General features: G+C 45.0%; 1 protein-coding gene and 1 long non-coding RNA gene across 4 annotated transcripts in view; one reads left to right on the forward strand and one right to left on the reverse strand.

The window, feature by feature from the left end:
* LOC125943406 (arylsulfatase B-like) overlaps positions 1-21438 on the forward strand; it is a 79972-nt gene extending 58534 nt beyond the window's left edge. The window contains exons 9-10 of the mRNA XM_049662700.1: positions 18413-18849; positions 20778-21438. Coding sequence (XP_049518657.1) covers positions 18413-18849; positions 20778-20915 — 575 coding nt within the window. The 3' untranslated portion in view covers positions 20916-21438. The remainder of the gene's footprint in view (positions 1-18412; positions 18850-20777) is intronic.
* LOC125942989 (uncharacterized) lies at positions 185-8002 on the reverse strand. Of its 3 annotated transcripts, XR_007465466.1 has the most exons (4): positions 7957-8002; positions 7861-7886; positions 564-652; positions 185-502 (listed from the first exon to the last, which is right to left on the reverse strand). It is a non-coding gene; the product is annotated as an uncharacterized LOC125942989 (long non-coding RNA). The 3 variants fall into 3 exon arrangements; XR_007465467.1 differs by lacking the exon at positions 7957-8002 and having other exon boundaries at positions 7861-7911; XR_007465465.1 differs by lacking the exons at positions 7861-7886; positions 7957-8002 and adding an exon at positions 1535-1902.
* Positions 21439-21838: the final 400 nt, after the last annotated feature.

Genomic DNA, 21838 nt, shown 5'->3' on the forward strand with positions numbered 1-21838 from the left:
CTACCATCGAAATGCCACCGCGCCCGGGATTCAATCCTGAGCTTTCAGTTCAGTAGAGCAACGTACGTACGCCTTAGCCACTACGGCGGGTCTGGAATTTTATATGAATATCTCCAGTAAAAATTCCAACCAGCTATCAGCTTACATGTCTGTTGGCTAACCCTAATTTCAGACCTTGATGGTCTACTAGCCAATCGGCATACAAGTTTACAGGTCTACAAGCCTACAAGTCTACTACCTGTCTACTACCTATTCTACTGTTTGTCGGTATGCCATTGTACCGGAGACCACTGTTCAAATGTGTATTGTTTATTGAATTGATGAATTCTGACTGTGATTGTATTACAGTCTTGCAGTCTTAATTAGAATATATTCAGTGCCTTTGAACACTAGAGTATGCCAGTCGGCACTTAAGATGGCTCACTGCATAAATATGCTCACCATTCCATCCAAAACTTCAGGTCATGGTATGTGTGTGATGTGGAAATCACATTTATAACATCTGAAAGCAATATGAACAGAGATAAAACTTTATTGCAAAGTTCACTACTACAGCACATTACCCAATTGCTGCAAGGGGTACCAGTGCACTGCTTTCAGTCTCTTTTCCATAACTTCCTTTGACACGGTGTCGTCCGCGTTGTGAAAACAGCTGCACAAACAAATGAACCATTATTGCCATACGACAGAAGACTAAGTACAATACTTGTTGTGTTGATTAATACACTGAGAAATGAGGAATTGAGCATAAACATTAAAAGACTAACAAGTGGTGAAAGCAGCACAAGTAATATTTATGACTGTTTTGAAGCCAGCTTTGTGGCTGGTGAAGGGCCAATTGGAAGCAAATGCATATTTTCAAGTAATTGTAGGCCAGGCACACCAAGCTGTTTTCATTACACAGATTCCTATTGAATAGCAGCAATAATCCCAACATAGGCCTTACTGCATACCTGCTTGGTTAATTAATAATAGTACACACCATAAGTTTGCACATTATGAAAATTCACATATTTTTCCCCCTCCCACACAATGACCACACTTACAACTCAACACTGCAACCGGTGGCCTGGTTTTGACTTCGACTGATGATAATGGCCAGCTGCGGATGCCAGTGGCAGTACCAGCACTGGAGCTACCTAGTGCTATATGCACAAAGCTAGTATTTCCCCCTTTTTTTTGTCAGTCTAGACAGGTCATGCCGCGCATGCATGGAGTGATCAGACCGCTAGCGTGCCACATAAGGTCGCAAGCTAGCTACAGCACCCACTTCAAGCTCAAAGCATTTCAACATGCTTTGTAGAATGGCAGTCGTTAATTCAGAAGGTACTTCGGCGTCAGCAAAGTACACATCTGCCGTTAGAGATGGCCGCATGAAAAGCTGAATGCTACCAGCAAGGCAAGCAGGAATTTCCGCTGACCCAAGACTGATTTTTACTCGCAAGTTGAAGTAGCAGTGCTTTATAGCTCAGAAGCCTCTGGACAGCTGTTCTGTGTAAATTTAAATGATACAGAAGGAGGCTCGCCGACTTACAAGGAAGCAGGGCATTCCAACTACAAACTTCAACGCAAGCAGCAACTGGATGATGTGCTTCATGTGGCGGCATGGGCTTCATGAGAACATGTCAGCAGCTGCCTTCTACATACAAAGAATCACAGACTTTCAGTATTTGTGATCATTCCCTGGCACCGGGAGGCAAGTTTAGAAGGCTGCCAGTGGAACTGTTGTGTCCATTGGTCCTAGAGGCACAGAACATGATTTCTGATGACACTGTCATCAAAAGCTTCAAGAGAACTGGCATCTGAAGCTCAACTGACACCACTGAGGACCACCTACTATGGGACGACACTACTGAAGTTTAAGAAACTGGAGGGCCAGCCAGAAGTGCAGATTTCTTAAGCTTAAATTCTTATTTGAAATGTATGTTTTCACGGTTCGAAAATAAGACTTGTCCATTCTTGTAAGTTACACCTTTGTTTGATTCTTTGGTAGCAGGCTTTTCGACACAATCTTAGTGTGCCGTAGATTAGGCTGAACTAGGTGGCTGTGGAAATTAACTTAAGATTTTACCCTGCATATAACATAGCCTTCCACTTTGTGTCATTTTCTTAAGTGTTTAAAATAGGAATAAACAAATGCATAAAAAATACCTAGTGCATATGCTCGTTCCAGAAGAAGTATGCTGCAAAGTATCAGCAGGACTGGTATACTGTAGTGATTTCTTTCCCTTCATTCCTATATTGAAATTTTCATCCACTGCACATAGCCAGCCAATCATGATCATGTAGGCAGAATGCTACCCTTACAATGCACAAGACAATTCCAATAGAATAATTACACTATCCCAGCCCTAGATGCTTTCATAAAGTGTTTATGTAGCACATGGGCATCATACATGAGCTAAATATTCATGTACCTGTCCACAATATTTTATAAATGCTGTAACCACAAGGAAGTTTTCACATATACTGAAAAGTTTTCAGATATACTGAAAAGTTTTCACAGCTGAAGTCATGATAATGTTAAATACATTGGTACCTCTGACCAAATATTAATGGCAAATCGACAATAGAATGGATTTCAATAATACTTTAGAGGGAATGTGGGTGGCCAGCTTCAAACTTGAGCGCCATGTGACATTAGCATAACTGCAGCATGAATGCATCCTGTGATGTATCCAAGTTTTTGTGATTGAGCCTACTTCAGCAAGTTGTCTGGGGGGATGTATGAGCTGAAGCAAGAGGCCAGAACAGGGACTGCTTGCACGAAGCCATTTACTGATGGGCAAACTTACCAAGCAGTAGAAAGGTACTTCAGGCTTCTAATTTCGTTGCGCTGTGTCCGGCAGCGCCTGAGGCAAACATATAGCCGAGCTTTCAAGCGACCTTTTACTATTGGCCTACTCATTCACATAGGGTCACAACACAATTACCTGCCTGTCTCCAGTGGGTGAAACTTTCCCAAGAGAAGTTTTTTGCCCTGCTACTTTGGTGAGTGCATCAGCTCAGTTTGTCTTGTCAAAATGGCTCCCGCTACTTCACATGTAGAGTGCATTTGTTTGATTGCCCTTGCTGTAAATTGCCCTCCTTGGCCGCAGGAAGTCGTAGGTTCAATTTCTACCACCGCACGGCGCCCACTGATTCAAATGGACACAAGTGTACCCCAGCATGGCGTTCGGCTTTCTTCAGGGAGAGGAGCCTGTGCTCTAAATACCAGTCAAAACCCTCATGAGCACAAAAATAAGTAGGTCTGGGCCATTCCCAATAGTGGCAATTTCCCATGTGGTGCCCCAAATTCCCTTTCGAAGCGCTGAGGTCCCATAATGGCCAAGCACCAGGTGCAGTGCAAGGACCTTATGAGTGTTGTTTATGTGTGTGGACTGCTTGAAAACTCTTGAGGACTGTGAATGAAGGAAGAAGAAACAGAAGGCGAGCCAGGCGCAGATTGCGTGCTTGGCAGTGTTCAGAAAAGAAACAATAGAGAAGGAAGAAGAGAGGTGGGTGCCAAATGGGCAGAATTAAGGGGCTAGCAACTTAGAAGATGCAGGACCAGTGCGCTGTTTCGGGAGCTCCTGCCGTGGTACCTGAGGCAGCCCTGAGGACAACGCGCCTGCCTGTCGGTGCAGACGCAGAGTGGCGCCTGGCGTGACGCCGTTTGGAGCAGGCCTGGCTGTAGCCTGCTCGTAGCCGCCTGTTGGAGCATCTTTAGGCTGTGTCCGGGGTGAGGCCTAACCGAGGCCTTTGCTTTGAAGCCGCCTCTTGCTCGAGGTGGCATGTGAGGTTGTGGCGGTGGAAGCAACCCGCCCGACAGCCGTTCGAGTCCTCGGGCCACGGTAATGCAGCCGTCGCCTGCCTCATCTGATGACCATTGCCGTCACCCTGCCTTGGCTGGCCTTCCACGAGGGTCATCATGCCTTGGGTCGCCTCCAACGGAAATCGTCGCGACAGCTAGACGATCTACCACTGATCGACGACACCATCAGGAATGTAGCCATGAGACGTACTTGCTCTTTTCTTGAACGCTGCGCGTAGGACTTAGTGTAGACGTGTTTGTTTTAGGGACCTTTGATATGTATTCTGTGTTTAGTGCTTGTCTTGTTACAGTCTTATCATCTTAAATTTTGGTTCACATCGGTTCGCACGTCTCTGACGTTCATTACTGCTTGTTTGGCACACAGACATACGTGCCAAACAACTATCCATCACACCAGACCGGGAGCATGCTTGTACCTATTTCACCGGTAGGTACCTAGCGGCTGCACTTGCCTCAAGGCAGCCGAGGCTGATGCTCTTCAACAAGGCCATCTGTCGTTGGACAATAAGTGCCCAGAGAGCACGCATGAAATCTCTTTCAAGATGTGAACCCTCACAAGAAGCCGAGCACCAGGCCAAGGGACATCTCTACCCATCAGAAAGAAACGGAGGTTTTCTGGCGGCACGGGGATTTGAACTCAGTACCTCCCACATACGAGGCGGATGCTCTACTGCTATACCACTACTGCGGTAGATTCATCCAGTTGAAATGGTTAGTCATGAGGATCTGAGACCGCTTTAGCATCCAAGAGAACCAAAAATTGGGCAAGCTGTTATGTATTCATGGTTGAAATGTTGAAAGCGGCATGGGCAAACGCAGACAAAGGAGTGCTTGCACTCTCTTCATTTCTCTGCCCCTCAGTCTGCATTTGTTTTTTAACTGCTTTAAACATTCTAATCGCTTTAGCTGTACCCATGACTGTTAATTTCATTGTCGACCTATTACAGCACCTGGCATTGTGTATATAGCACAGAATGACTAACATGGGAGTGCCAATGTTGCTGTAAGTGACTGCCATGTACTTAACAGAAAAATTTATGGAGGCGTAATGGAATAAGATGAGCGTCTACAGCTCCAACAGTATCCCATATTATTATTATTAAGCCCTTGTCTTCAAGGAGCCTACTGGATAATTATTAGGATAGGAACTTTTCCTTGTGTGTGTTGAGGGCTTTACTAAATGCATTAGGAGCAAGTTTGAATTTTTTTGAGGCTACAGCACCAAGTAGTTCACAAGAAAGTTTCTCACTATTAAGCAACAATGGGAAAGAAGCATTGTTGCTAATATTCAGTAACAGTGACGCACGCTGTTTGCGGCGGTATGCATGAGGAAACAGTTTTCTTTCTTTTTGCTTTTTAGTTTCGCAAGTTTGAATTTGACTGTAGCACGCTGATGCCTACAAGATGAAGAGAAGATATACAATAAAGCTTGCTCAGAGTCGGTTACTTTAGCGAGCCCTGCTCAGATTCTGATCGAGATGTATGAAGCTATGTATGGACTAAATGTACTATCACATATTTCTACTACTAGCACTAAACTTAGTACCAAGTTAAACAGAAAGATACTAAAGAACTCTTCCCTGATACCCAACAACAAACAGCATGCTTGTGTGTGCGTCACTGATGCAGAATGTAACTAATACTTTAATTGTGTTGCCTCAAAAATGAACTTTTTTGAGAACTACCCAATGCTCCGTCCCCAAATAAGGTACGAAAAAAGCAACCTCCTCCCACAGTGGCTAGTAAGGCTGCAGCTAAGCCCCTAACGATTACAATGAAAAGCATGCAAGTTGTCAATTGGCTAGATTGTCATGCAGCGCATAATACAGGATGCCATTGACCCATGGACGAAAGCCGTATACCCTGCCGTGATGAGTGCTACAGGTGCTGCAAATGTTATCGCAAGCAATTATAATGCTGACACTGCCATCCTAGACACGCTGTTCTGCGTAAGTAGCTGAAGGGCCTCCTACAACAACTTGGCATTCAAGACAATGCCATCACTGTGGAAGACAAATTGGAGTCAGATCCATCACCAAACTTGTCAAACGGGTGAATATGGTCTCAAAACAAGCACTGGTGTTGCAGTTTTGAGGCAAACCAATGAATGCATACAGGTTGAGAAGCAGCAGAAAGTTCGAAAAACTGAATTGGTAAACTTGATTCAGGGTATCAAGGTAAGAATATGCCACCGACACTCAAGGCAGGCAGATGGATTTGTTTTGTGCCCATGTGAACGAGCGCACAAGATCGCAAAAAAAGCTCGACCAATTCTGTTGCCTCAGATGCTGCTGGACGCAGTGCAGTGGCAAATAAAGACCTGAAGTGCCTTCAGAAAACCAACTTACTTGGTTGGTTTTGCTTTCTCGTTTTTTGATCTGCTATGTACTCCTTCCGAGTAATCATTATAGATGCAGCATCTGCTTTTTAAGTCTTGTTTTTTTAGGTTATTATTTGCTGGGCCAGCGCACATGCTTCAACCTACCTTCACATATTTTTAGAGGCAAGCGTCATGCTGTGCGATAATCTGGATTGTCTCTTATCACCTCTGGTATACTAGGCCGTACCAATTTGTCATGGCACATGGCTATGATGTGGTTGCATTAGGGGGTCCTGGTGACTCCAATATTTGGTTGCTTTATCATTAATGTGATGCCCCATGATGGTCTTGTTCAGTACTTATAAATATCACATTTCTTCAGTAAACTGCAGTTGAAAGTAAGCGCCAAACCCGTGTTTACGCAAACCGATCTCTGCTCTACCATTTTCCAGTGATTATGCTCTCAGTAACGTGCTTAGATTGTCATTTTCTACGGAAATTGTTCATGTGTGTCACAATGGCTCATAGAGAGATTCAGCTATACCTTTGCAATCCTCCACCTTGAAATCCATATTCATCGGCTTACAGTAAGAGTCTTAAAATCGATTTCGCTCCTTTACAGACACTTTCGCCCATATTTTCACTGCACATGCTTTCGCTCTTCCCTTATATCCTCACAATTTTCTAGTGGCCCCATGACCTGTGCAGCACTCTCCAAGTGAAACAACTTATTCCATACATTTGCACTCAGTAATTTTATTTCTGTAAGTTCTGTACTAGACACTAGCTAATTATTTTATTCCTTAAAAATTTTATTTCTCTTTCATAGCAATTACTCCGGCTGCTATTAGAAAATAGCAAAACATTATTTTTATAATGCCTTCAATGAATCAACCTTCAATGATTTAGCCTGCATATCACGTACAGCATGCAGCTCTTCTGCAATGTTTCACCTTAATCCAAAATTTAACTATCTCGATCTAGATGCAGATGCTTGCTATGCATTGCCCTTCTTGTGATTACTTTTATATGTGCACCTATGATTCATCGCAGTGTTCTTAGAGTATCACGGATGAACATCAGTTCTTCCTATTTATGGAGGTGGTGTTATGCAGGCAGTGTCTGACAAATTGAACATCTTTCCTAAAGTTCGGAAAGCAGACACAATTATATATGAAGGAAGAATAGAACCTGATCACCTTTCTTTCTCATACAATCACCCCCAATGAATATATAAACAAAAGAAAAACTAAATTTTCTTTTAGTTATATATAACCTAAGAGTAACTCATTACTCATTAGTTTGCTGAGCTATCTACAACTGAAACTGTTGCAGCATGTCACAAATGCCACAGTGCATTGCACATTATGTTTATCATCAGTAAATGAGCATTTTCAGGCATCAAGCTCAGCATATCAAAGATATGATGTTGGCCTTTGGGAGGTTAAAATGTCCACAATTTTGGCCATCAATTCCATCCCGTATGATATAGGCCACATGACAACACAAAAGCATCCAAATAAGCTAACATGTTGACATCTTCAATGCCTATAAAATCGTCAGCAACTTTCCATTTGTTGTTGCGTATATGAAGACCAAATTTACATGTCACTTGCATAAACTTATGGCAAGAATATCATGATCACAAGTATTAATTTCTATAATTATGACTTAAACTCACTCTAAAACATAATCTAATAAACGTAGCACTGACATATATACATACCTGGCCAAAATATACCCAGAGCCTAACTACAGTGTTGGCCAATTAAACGAGGAAATATCACTTATTTCACTTAAAATATAGTCTGTGGTACTTTACCCAAATATGACTCGAAGGAAACTGCACAAATCTGAGTGGCGATGTGGGCTTGTTGGTTGTTTATGTTGAAATGAGCCAGCTGTAGCGCGAACAGGGAACAAAGATATGAGAAGGCACAATGAAGTGCTACGTGTGTGTATTCTTTGTGCCTTCTCGTGTATTTTCCCTGTGCGTGCTACAATTTGCTCGTTGCACAAATCTGTTACCAAGCTTCTTATCGTCATTTATTTCATCTTTAAGTGCCTCTGTCAGGGCATTACGTTAGGGGTGGCATATTCATGCAGTCATCTCTAGCATTCACTCAAACCATTACCAAATGTTCACACCCTAAATGTATAATTGCTTTTAATGATGAACAAGTCTGCAATTCTATTGTCTGCGAGCATCGACAATACATATCCTGACCTCTGCAGTGACTGATCCGCTACAAATTATCTTTGAGGTTCTTAAGCTGCGTGATTTTGTACTATTATGTTTAATAATGCACTACGTGAGACCATGAGTATACTGTATATGGCTTCGTTTTCAAATTTAAGTAACTTCAGGGTGATGAACACACACACACTTATGGAAACATGAAAATGAGAACCAGAGGGGGTTTGAATTTACTATGTTTTTTCCATTTCCTGTGGATAGCCAGGAGGTGCTCCAGCAATGACAGTCCCCTGTCTGCACCACCCCATGGAGGCCAGCTGCCACTGAGAAAACACGGATTATTATTATTATCAGATATTAGCTAGCAGCATCACGTATGCAAGCCGATTTGTGTAGAACAGTGCAAGACAGTTGAAGTGACATGTACATTAGGTGAATAATCATTTAAGACACATGTAACTGCAGTCATCCGTGTTGCTGACTGCATGTCTCTGCAGAGTAATGCAAATAGGCGTGCAGCTTACATGATATATGAAGCTCAAGTGCACTGTGTAGGTTATCAAGTTAGGTGTTGTTCTCTAGAGGTCTTTGTGATCAGTACACGTGATGCCATATGCACTGAAATGTGATGGTAAAGAACCGAGTGCTCCCAGTCATTCCATGAACTCAATACTATTGCTGCAGCTACGTGATAGCAGAAGGCTGTATGCACTAGTTCAAAGAGCTACCTAAAACAGGGTGCATGCCATAATTGATTACATGAATCAGTGGGAAAATGTCACTTGGTGGCTGCCACTAGACATGGGAATGGTTAAGTAGCGCTGCAAAGTGCTACTCAATGCTGGTTCCTAATTCCTTACATAACATTCACTACGTCAAAGAACAATGCCACTAAGTCCTGACTTGTCTGCCATGCAGATAATGGTTACACATTACTGAAGTTGTGCTTGCAGGATGTGAAAAAAAGCTGTCCAAAAGAGAATTTAGCACATGGACAAGAATGTCAAAATGAAATCTAACCTCACTAAAGTTGTGGTATAGTGGCGACATTTCACACAATATTTCAATAGAACCATGAAAATTTCTGTTAAATTGAAAGCTTGCCTATATTGTTGTGTTGTACCCATGTATTAGTGCTATGACAAATGAAGGATCTAAGTTGACAGATGAAGCGACAAACTTAAAATGTCCACGTGCATACATGCTAAAAGGCAGTTTCCCTGTTTCATTACATTTTCCAAACTCTTGCAGAGCTGTTGTATACTCTACGAGTACAAAGCATGGCTCGATAATAGAATAAACCGCACAGTATGTGCTGCCACGCTAACAAATTGGTAAACGAAAAACAAGGAAAGCTTCTGCTGTCATGATTTTACCATTAAGTGGGCTCAAATACTACACGAACACATATATCGAGAAAAAAAATTGATTTCAACAAATGCAAGCAACGTGTGGAGTCAGCCCTATTATAACAGTTACCAACTCATGTGAGCAGAAAAGCAGGTGAGAGCACACTGGCTCAAGCTGAGCCATTTGCCTTTCCTGTAAATAAATCCTCACACTCTGAAGCTCATATTGATACTCCCTTCAGTCACGGTGTACATAATTGTGTGCACAACTTATTTTTGCCATTTCTGTGCAGCTGTGTCAAGGAAATGACCACAAAAACTAATCTTAGGGTAAATTAAACATTATGGTTACCTCAAGTACCTTCATTTCACTTCTGAGGGAATGTATTGCTACCGAAGATAGCTTTGGAGAAGGCACTACAGTGTTTGACGGAAGGTGTGATGTGGGACATTTCTGTAGCAATTGCAAAATAATTTTCTTCTTTCTAGTAAAGCTTGCAACCAATAATTAACTTGTGCAGGTAACACACTAGTGATTCAGTAATTTTTTATGAAGAGACCTATCATTACAGCGTGCACAACAATTAGATACTTAATCACTCTGTAATTATGGTGAATCATCATAATATGCAGTCATTCTACCATCTTGACTTGCTCTTAATGGAGTCTACAGCACCTTGGCATATATTTATGTCAATTTCATACATTTATCGACAGTCAATCATACTTCGTCACTGAAGGGGTTAAGTGTAATCGGGCAATTTTTTCACGCCAGTGTGTGAATCGGGAATGCAGAACTTCAACGAGTTCCACTGAACGCAGTGTAAAGAAGGTAAGAGCAAATCACAACATTAAAAAAACATAATGCCCCCCCCCCCCCCCATGCCACAAAATTGCTGCAAAACCAGAAAAATGTTGGCTGGTATCAAAGTGGAGCCAATGCACACGAACATGCTTGATAATAATCTACTGGTAAGAGTTCGTGCAATTTCTTAGTCCCGATGATAGATTGATGATGATAAATAATAATTTAGCCTATAAACACATCCATGTAAGTCCCGAACAAGTTGATATATCCATGAATCTAGCTTCCTGGATCTTGCGTTTTACTCACCTATACCAGAAGGGTACGCCACATAAAAGAAAAACCTGCATGCATGCCGGCATCTCTATGATACGAGCACTTGTCAGTTAAATAATAAATCGCACAGCTATAATTTCAGTCAATACAGAAAACAAGTCAAGGTGAACACGGTTTCTTCAATAAGTTGTCCCAGACTGACCAAGGTGTTGTGTACTAACAATAAGCATTGGTGCACACGCTTCTTGGACAGCCCTGGGCAGTCAGGGGTGGCCAATCGAAGAGCCTAGTATACATATTGAAAATCAGTCTGCACTCCAGTGAGCTATACATCCAGAGAGAAAAAGATCTCCATTTGTGTTCTCCCTATTGACTGCTCCAACTGTCTCTGCAGCTAAATCTTCGTACACCTTGCTGGTTTGGCACATCCCATTTGCTTAGCTCACTGAGGAAAGACACTGCATTTGAACGTTTTCCTTGTCGTTTGAACTTTGCCCTAGATCAGTTCATTGCTGCACATCTATGCAGCCGACATCACATGAAAACAATTTAACACTTTATCAGTGACAATCTCTCTCATTTTGGGAATGTTGTAGTAATCTTACAGTTCAATGCAAGCAACGGCGTAAAAGTTCCTTCACTGCTAAGAATGACTATTGGCAAATTTTACGCATAGCAGTTATATCCACTAGAGAAGAAAAAAAAACTCTTGATGCAAACAGCCGCAGCTATGCTGTGTAAACATTTGTATAGCCTTTCATTTCAGTTGAGGCCACCTCAAAATACTGACAAGGAAGCTGTGCTGGACAGCTCTCTAGCTAGCGGCATCAGCAACAGCAGCAAATAGTAATAACGAAAGTTGATAATTAATAATTGCATTTAGTAATGTCACCAGGGTGATTTGGAGGTCCGCCAGCATGACAAAGCCCACTAATATTGTCACGGTATGATTCACGCCAACATCGATGAAGAAGACGCTGATGATCGGGCGCGCGCTCTCCGCCATATGGTTGACATCTTACATCACGGAGCCCCTTGTCAACTCCTCACTGACCGTGGCCGTTACTTTCTCTCCAGAGTTATCGATGACCTGCTTCGCTCCTGCGCCACCAAACACAAATTTACGACGGCTTACCACCCGCAAACTAACGGCTTGACTGAGCGCTTCAACCGGACGCTTACTGACATGCTTTCTATGTATGTCTCATCTGGCCATCAAGACTGGGATGTTGCGTTGCCCTTTGTTACATTCGCTTACAATTCCTCCCGTCATGATACTGCTGGTTTCTCACCCTTTTATCTTCTGTTTGGCCGCGACCCAACGTTACCTTTTGACACTATCCTCCCCGATGCCGTCCATTTGCCAACTGAGTACGCTCGTGATGCCATTTCTCGAGCTGATGAGGCACGTCAAATTGCTCGCCGTCGCCTTACTACATCGCAAGGCCACCAGAAGCACCGCTACGACTCCCGTCATCGCGACGCTATCTATACTCCGGGTGCCCATGTGCTTCTGTGGACTCCGACTCGGCGTGTTGGACTCTCAGAAAAATTGCTCTCGCGGTACTCCGGACCCTACCGTGTATTACGTCGTGTAACAGACGTCACGTATGAGATTGGCCCGCTCGAGTCTTCCTCGCCAACCGTTTCATCACCTACTGACGTTGTTCACGTATCCCGCCTGAAACCTTACCACTCGCCTGGATCATAGCAAGCACCGTGACGGTGCTTGAGCAGCCGGGGGTCATGTCACGGTATGATTCACGCCAACATCGATGAAGAAGACGCTGATGATCGGGCGCGCGCTCTCCGCCATATGGTTGACGCTTGATCGCCTTGTAAATATACTGTAAATACGTTTTCCTGTTGTGTTTGCCTCCCCGTAACAATATAAACGAAGTTGGTTAAAATTCGGCTAGACGAATCGCCTAGCAGCCAGCCAGGTACACTCCGTCTCTGCAAAGACTATTACAAGGTGCCGCGCACACCACAGTGAAATAAATGCAAATGATATAGCTACATCTAGCTCCAAAACTACAACGCTGAATTCAAACACATAAAATAATACAAGATATTTCATAGCGTGTAGCATAGCATGACTCGAAACAAGGACGATCGATCGAATAACGCAGACCTTCAATCAAATTAATATGACAGTCAGCCTCTGTGCTAGTAGATCATTCGTACTTGTAATTGGGTTGACAGGGTCCGATGTACATACGCCACGAACTCCAAGGCAAACATAACAATAATAGGGACTGTAGACGAAACTGAAGGAGCGGATTCGCCGGCTTGTGTTTTAAGCCCAAACCGCATTCACGCGATTTTGTGGGCAACGGCGACGAGCGACGAAACGGGCCGTCGCGCGAACAGATCGCTTGGTCTTTTCGCTCAATCGCTCGGTTCTAGAAATTTAGAATACGTCGCTCAGCGTCCGGAAGTGCTATGAGCGACTAGCCAATAGCGCGAAGCCGGAACTGGATATACATCAGTCAAGTACTACCGATTGTCGCACGGAACGAGCAAACGACTAGATTTTGATACGTGCAAGGATAATAACGTAGTGAAATATTTAGAAATAATTATGCTGCTCCTTACACTAAAACCCGTTAAATTAATAAAGCAAGCGTCACGCCAGTTTCGGCGAGTATTTGCTGCCCTCATAAAGGCAACACCGGGGAGACGTCGCTCGTCTCGTCGCTTGCATGCTGTACGACTTGTAGGCGACGAACGAACGCGACAGCCATCTCCATCGCGTCGCTTGTCGCGTGCAAGATTGCGTGAATGCGGTTTATACTTTACGCGGTATCGCAACACGCACTGCTTCAAAATTATGCAAATAGCACATAGCAAGAGGGGGGGGGGGATTGTATGTACCTTTGTAAAAGTTGCGACTGCAAGTGACAATCGCCAGGCACGCATTCTCTTCAGCAAAGGTCTTCTCGGGCGGCGCCGTCTACGTACGTGGCAGCTCCATCAGCAGTGACGCGGTTTGTGCAGTTTCACGATGAGCACTGGCATATAATCATCACTGCACTGCGACAGCTCGCAGCCACGGTATTCAAAAGTTGAACCGTGCGCGCGACACATACAAACAAAGCGATCGCCGAGGGCCGCGCCGGTGAAGGCGCCCGCTGCTTCCCTTTACTTACAGTCGCGTTAAACTGCGTTGATGAGGACTCGTTCCGATTGCGTTCACGAATAACACACAGACCGCGGAGAACATTGCGTTAACACGGATGCACGAACGAAAATTACACACGAAAACAGGCCTCGGTATCTGACAGCTGCCGTCCATGTGCTGCCGGCGCAGCAAGCTTACCAGTGTTGCCAAGCGATACATTGCATTGGCCATTCCACGTTTGGTTTCGGTTTGGATTTCACTGAATGTGTCAAAACTTTAGCTTGGTGGTAATTTTTGGCAGTATTTCATTTAATGGGGCTTGAATAATGTATCTAGATTGACTGATGTAGCAAACTTTTTGTTTGTGCTTGTGCAGTAGCTGATATAACGAATAGGAATTCGTGCAGCAGGTTTCCTAACCCATGCTTTAATATTCCCAGGCTGCTTTACATAGGCCGGTATATATGATTGCAAAAGTATATGTTCATGTTCTCTCTCAAAAAGTAGACATATTCATCGGGTGTGGTTGTGAGCCCACGTGCAAAACGATGAGTTGATTGTGTGTGTTTCTGCGATAAAATTCACTTCAACACGTTACTACCTGCTCGGTGCAAGCACATTCATTTCGATCGAGATGCTTTGCCTATAGCTGCAGTGCAAAGCATCGCATTTGTTACGTGCAGTATAGCTACATCTCGTAAATAAGGCCATGCTGTCCGGCAGGCGCGGTGCTAATAACCCATACCAGACGGCAGTAGCGCACCCAGGATCTCTGCCGGGGGGGGGGGGGGGTACATTTGTGTGGGGGGGGGGGGAAGCAAACACTTTAAATAATATGGAATTACCTTGCTTTAGCCAGAGGAATCCAACAGCAACTCAAATGCCTAATAACTATAATACAAAACATAATTATAATAATAAATCATAAATATAATAATTATAATTTTAATATATAAGGATGATGACAATGTTTATTTCTTCAGCGTTTTACTCAAAGTAATTTAAGAGTGAATGAGTAAATAGAAGACAGTAGGTGATAGCCATCACCTCAAGCCATCTCCTGAATGGTAATGACAGTGTGCACAGAGCGCTGAAGGTGCACGTTGGACTGGTGGGGCTCGGCGCGTAAGTGGAGGGGGAGGGGGGTTACAACTACAATTTAGGTATACTTTTAAATCCTTATATGGCAATATAAGGCGTTTACTTGCAGCCATATCTGACAGTAGAACGCCTATTTGTACCCTTATATGACGTTATAAAGCCTTACTTGCAGTCATATATGGTAGTATTAGGCCATATCTGGACCATTAAATGGCAGTATAAGGCCATATCTGGACCATTATATGGCAGTATAAGGCCATATCTGGACCCTTATATGGCAGTGTAAGGCCATATCTGGACCCTTATATGGCAGTATAAGGCCATATCTGGACCCTTATATGGCAGTATAAGGCCGTATCTGGACCCTTATATGGCAGTATAAGTCCTTACATGGATCCTTATATGGCAGTATAAGGCCTTATATGGGCACTTATATGTCCAAATATGGCCATATATAAAACATATAAGGGCCATATCTGACATTTTCGTAAGGGATAAAACCACTTCTACATATCACCCGCAAACCAACGGCCTTACTGAACGCTTCCACCGAACGCTCTCTGACATGATTTCTATGTACATACGTCCTGATCACACAAAATGGGACAACATCCTTCCGTTTGTTACATTCGCTTACAATACTGCGACACAACGAACTACCGGTTACAGCCCTTTCTTCCTCGTGTATGGACGATCTGCCACCTCCGTCTTCGACACCGAATTCTTTTTCTCTCCTGCTTCGCCTAACACGTCTCTCCCAGAAGAGTTTGCAGCTCGAGTCGTGCATTGCCCTGAAATTGCTCGTCGCAACACCGCCGCTACCCAAGAAGAAAGAAAACGTCGCTGCGACAGTAAACGCCGCGACATCGCCTTCCATCCTGGAGACCAAGTCCTCCTATGGACGCCGGTTCGAACCCATGGACTTTGCCAGAAATTTCTCCACCGGTACATGGGGCCCTGCACAGTCCTACAACAAACTTCTGCAGTGAACTATCTAGTCACTCCACTTCACTCCGTCGCGGACCGCCGTCATCGTAGTGCAGAAATTGTTCACGTCTCCCGCATGAAGCACTTTATTCCCCGTTCAGCCGATCTTTAGAATGCGGCCAGGTTGGCCGCTTCCACGAGCGGGGGAAATTAGTATAAGCACATTTAACGTACTTCATCGTTCTCATTTGTACATAGCCATCATCATCCCTGTTTGTCTTCTTCGTGTTCGAGCCTGGGCCGTGCCTGCGGAATAAACGGGTCTGCCAGTGCTGCCTGTCCTGGTCGTCGTCCGCCTTTCAGTGTATATATATATATATATATATATATATATATATATATAATGTATAGTATATGTACGCCATGCTCCGGCTTCCGGAGAACGCTTCTAGCGTTTTGCCCGAATGATCCCCCGGTGCTTCGCCCACTCATCATTCCCTTCGTGGATATGCGGTGTTTTATTGCGATAGCAATTATATGGACACTTCTACCGAATTTCTGCCGTCGCCGTCGTCGTCGCCGTCGCCGTGAGGTTCCCTATAGATAAAATCTTCGAGGCGCGCCGTATGCCCGAGCGGAAGCGTGCGGGGACGCGCGCTATCTCCCACGCGCAAGCAATGAAGCGGAAAGCCAGCGCCGGAGGAAGCAGGGGGGGGGGGGGGGGGCACTTCTCTGCCAACAACCGCGCTCGTCGCTCGTCCGCACAGTCTCTTATCTCTCCCACGCGCAAGCACGGAAGCGGGAAGCCAGCGCCGGAGGGAGCGCGGGGGGGGGGGGGGGGAAGGGGCACTTCTACGCTGCCAACAACCGCGCTCGTCGCTCGTCCGCACCGTCTCTTATCTCCACACGGCTCTGACCTTTATGCGCCGTGCATTCGCCGCTCAGTTTCCGTTGAAGCGATAGACCGCACGTACCTTCGCCCGCTGCTGCGGCGTATATATGCGCTCGCTGCCAGCGTTTTGACAGCCGTTGTCTGCAGTCATTCAGTGGGATCTATTCATGTTTGTTTGTGCGCGCTCACACCACGCTTATTCAATCAGTTAGTAATAGTCGGGCCACATTTTCCAACGCACGCTACACATGCAATGCTGCCCGGGTCGGCTGTGCAGCGCTACAGGTGTGCCCCTTCGCACGCGCTGCCCACGGGAAGCGCTTCTCATCAACACCACCGTTTCACACGCGCCTCCTCGTGATCATCGAGTCTCTCTTCATGTCGGTCTACTTACGCCACAGCACACCTGCTTACTTAATCAGCTCAGGTTTACTACAATTCATATTGCTACCAAAGCCGCTCACCTTACTTCGTATGACATTGCTGTGTTGCTATCGCATTCATTGCTTCGCCCTTAGGGCGAAACTGTGACATTATTTTTTTATTTGGAACTCCCTAGCTTCACAACTAGAAACAAAAGCGTCACTTATATAGATGAGTGTCAGTTTTCTTTATTTTATTGTTTGTTCATGATGCAGAATTACAAATAAGGCAAGGGAATAAGCATGTTCTTCCATGCTTCTCAATTACATGTCCTTTCTCATTAAATTGCGCAAGAGTTTTATTCGTTGCATTGCTTATGTGTCATTTTGCGCTCACGTGTGCAGTCGGAAGCATGGAAAAATAGCACTTTCTTTTATTGCGATACCAATTATATAGGCCTTCCAGTCGCATTTTTGCCATCGCCATGAGGTCCCGCATGAAGTGAAAGGGCGATAAGATTGTCGCCGCGCGTTGTATGCTGTATGTGCGAGTGAAAGCGTGCGAGGGTGAGCCGGCGATGGCCGCTCAATCTCGCGTACGCAAGGGAAGAAAGCGGGGAGGAAGCGGGCCGTCTTTCTTCGCGTGCCAGAAACCGGGGGGAGGGGGGGGGCGGGTCTACTCGGGCGGCTGCTGCGTAGGTGCGGTCGCGCGCTCGTCCGGGCTGCTCTATCTTGAAAGCCATCTGCGACGGGGACGGAGTCCGCTGTGTTAGCGCGGCTTGGCGTATTTGCGAGAAGCGGCACGAAGGTGAATTTCCTCACTGCGGCTGCCACGCTTCCACACTTCACTATTTTGACAGCGAGTTTCCGCGGTCATTGAGCGAGATGTGTTCATGTTTGCTTGTGCGTGCGTAACACCCTGCTTGTTAATTTAGTTGGTTTGCGTATGTTTACAAATTTACATGGCCGATAAAACTATGATCTTTACCTCGTATAGCTGTATAGTAATTTGCTATCGCAATCGATGCTTCAACTATCGGGGTAAATTACATTTTTTTTGCTTAACGTATCTCTTCCTCAGTAGTGGTGAAAGAGTTGGTAAGCTCAAGGCCAAATGCTTCAGGCGCAATATGCTCGTACTAACGAATGCTAACCCAGCCTAACAAGAACTGCTAAGTTAAGTTCTGGGCTCACCGTGGAACGCTCTTACTGACGCCTTTCTTGCATTGCGGAATGCGCTTTCAGGAGGTGCCGTACACACGCTTGGCAAGCTCGACGGTTACGATATGTGGCAGAACCTGTGCTACGGACTGGGCTCGCCTCGAGTGGAGATGCTTTACAACATCGACTACAAGTTCTTGAACAACGCGGCTTTGCGACTGTGGCGCTACAAGTTGGTACTGGACGGCACAGGGTTCATGAGCGAGCGGTACCAGAGACCTGGGGGAAGTCGCCCTAGCCGCGACCTCGACAAACTGCTCCACCAGTCGACGGCAGCCAAAGTCCTGCGTGGCTTTTACAAAAGATACTGGCTGAACTTTCCTAAACACTGGCGGGAAAGAGCAACGTTGATGTGTGGCGTGCCGACGTGGGGTCACTTTAACCCCAAGGACTCCGTCCACCTTTTCGATATTGTCACGGATCCGTGCGAGCTGAACAATGTGGCCAGCTCATACCCCGAGGTCAGTATTAATACTGCGTTCCCTTAAGGAGGAGGAATAACCTTTATTTAGAGAAATAAGCAGACGGTAAAATCGCCCGAGGTGGGCGGCGTCCCTAGTCCTTAAGTCACAAAAAAAAGAGGCGAATGATGCCAAGCTTGATGTTTCATCGGAGAGCAATCGACCTTATGAGCTTCTTACCATAGCGAGAAACTCCTTCAAACGCGTGAGCTCCTTGCGTAAATTTTCGGAGGCCAGCAGCATCGCCAGCCAGTACTAGAGTAGATGGTGTAACCTACTTGTGAGTGCGATAATTTTTACACGCAAATGTCTCCGAGCGAAGCCTGCTACGTTCATGCTTTGTGCGGTATTATATTAATTCTCCTTCATTGGAAAATACAGTGTGAATCGAACTTGTCAAGAATGATCGAGCTGCTGGCTAACGACTGCGTCAGCGTCGCCTTTCGGTAGCTGTTGGGTTCGAGATATATTGGTTACGAACCGCGCATGCGGCACGATCGTGTGTGGACTTATTGTGGTGTCGGTCTGCACTTCTCGAGCGATGGTAACCGAATAGGCCACTTGGCCACACTGGACAAGCGATTCACACTGCCGTAACCTATTCTTTTCGAGCTGCACTAGTCTCTTACGTGCGGAAATATTATTCAAGTCATCCGTCTTAAGTTTCACTACATAGGATTTCAGTTTTCAAGCAAGAAACAAACAAGGGCAGCATGCGTTGTTCCCTAGTGGTAACACCTTCTTTCATGCCAATTGATGGAGTAACTGATTTCAGATTAATATCTCATTCGTTGAAATTCTTATGATAGTTTAGGAGATTTCAGCATAGAAAACATCCGAAGAGAGGAAGAAATAATCAAAATACAGGACGGGAAAGGATTCGAAAGACTTACTAGTTGCACTCTGTACTGGAGATTCATGCGCATGCCCGCTGTCCTTGCTGTATCCCCTTGTACACGGGTGCAGTTTTAACGCTGTCGCGCTAAAACTGTACGGCAGTGTCACAGAAAATCTGGCGTCGGCGTAGGCGTCGGCGTCCGTGGCGGAGAAATTCACCCCGAACCACACCGACCATACCGGCCCTTCACTTGGCTTAAGGCGTTAGTGAACAAAAATTGAATTACTCAAAGTAAAATTCGCCAGGCAATTCGTAAAGTACGACTTAACTACAACCTACAGACATGATGGCGTCGGACTGTAATTTGAATGTACGAGAAAACATAATTCTGTTACGGGGAAACTCAAACCCCTTTTGCAGCATTTCTACGATATTAACAGCGGCGCGCTCGGGTAGGTTACTTGCGTAAGACCCATCCAGGTGGCGCTCGCCTCCCCGGCAGCGTAAAACGGTAGCGGCGCGCTGAGGCGAAGGTGAAAAAAAAAAAAAAAAAAGAAAGCTGCAGCTGCCGGAAAGCCTGAAAAGCATTCAGGGATCTTTGAATGCTAAAGCGGCCTCCAAATTTTGGATACGTGCGCGCCTCGCAGCAACAGCAAACAATAAATAAAATAATAAAAAAAGGTCATAGGGCTTTCACATTGTGATATAAGACGGCTTATAAAGCCAGTGTAAAAATGTCTTCCCAGCACTGCATTTGTGTCTAAAAGTGAAGCCGACTTTAAGGGGATCGGTGTAAGCTTGGTTTTTGTAAGCTACGTTTCCCACGTTGTGGGTTGCGGTGAAGCCTACTCATAAGAAAAATGCGATGCGAACGGGTCGCGATAACGCTATCGCGTTCCACTCTTAAAGCCGAAGCTTAAGCGCCCTCCAACTTCTTTTTGTCCGCATTGAGGGGTGTTTTGGGCTTGCTGCACAGCGGACTTAGCAGGTCATAGCCCAGCCCATACAAGTGCTAGCGCTTCTTCAGCCATCGCTAGATTGGGCTGATGGAAAAGGTGCACACGTTGATTTATGCCTATAATTCCTACAGATCGTGGCCATCATGAAGAAGCGCATCGACGCCTACCAAGCTACGGCGATGCCAGTGCAATTCGAAGACAAGGATCCCGCAGGCTTTCCTGAGAACCACAATGGCAATTGGGCACCGTGGGCAGGGATGACGTGCTGATATTTATTAATTTTTATTCAAATGCGACGTAGTACCACGTGCATGGCCAGTTTTCCCGTGGTGGTGGAAGGGCATTTCCAGAGAATACGAATGACACGCAACACCCCGCGAATAATGGCCCGTGATGGCGCTTGTTCAGTGACGTAGGATTTCGCTAATGTAATAGGCGATTAGTCGCATTCGTCAATGAAAAGCTGCCATCAAGCCTGTTTTGACGACTCTTTTTAGCTTGAATTTTGGACAGCGGTAGGCATCCTGTAGACATGATTGTATTAAAGCGATACCATTTATAGGTATTTTATGATGTGTGTGTGTGTGTCGGCACGTGCCAGACATTTATGCTAAGATCGAAGCAATGGCAGTCACAAGTAGGACAGGTCATTTCAAATCGCAACAACAAAGTCTTCCACTTTGAGCTAATTCTTTGGTGGGAATGATCACCGTTTCTTTAAGAGAAACATTAGAATCAGTCAAGAGATAAAGCTGCTACATGACACCAAGTAAAACATTTATTTTAAAACTATGACGAACTGTATAAAAAGAATAAATTTTATTTTAAGAAGATCTGCTCTGCATTTTGTTGTCTCTGGCTGTCGGCGCATCGCCTATATATCTCACCAACAATGGCTACAATAATGGCCGGCCTGATAGTGGAAGCCTTTACCACTCGATCTAGAGCAGCGAACATCAATAAAGCTTGGGCTGGGTCTGGCTGTTACTGTAGTATTTTACGCTGAAAAATATCAGCGCGAACACCCAGGACAAACCACAAAGAAGAGACGAGACAAACAGTGACGCTGATCAGCACCAGTACTTCTAGTAGAGTAGCAGTCTGGGTCAGTTGGTACATACTGAATAGTAAAAACCAGTCAAAAGACGAAGGACAGAGAAGAGACGTGGCACACACTTCTCTTCTCTGTCCT

This window comes from Dermacentor silvarum, chromosome 2, assembly GCF_013339745.2.
Source record: "Dermacentor silvarum isolate Dsil-2018 chromosome 2, BIME_Dsil_1.4, whole genome shotgun sequence".
NCBI lineage: Eukaryota > Metazoa > Arthropoda > Arachnida > Ixodida > Ixodidae > Dermacentor > Dermacentor silvarum.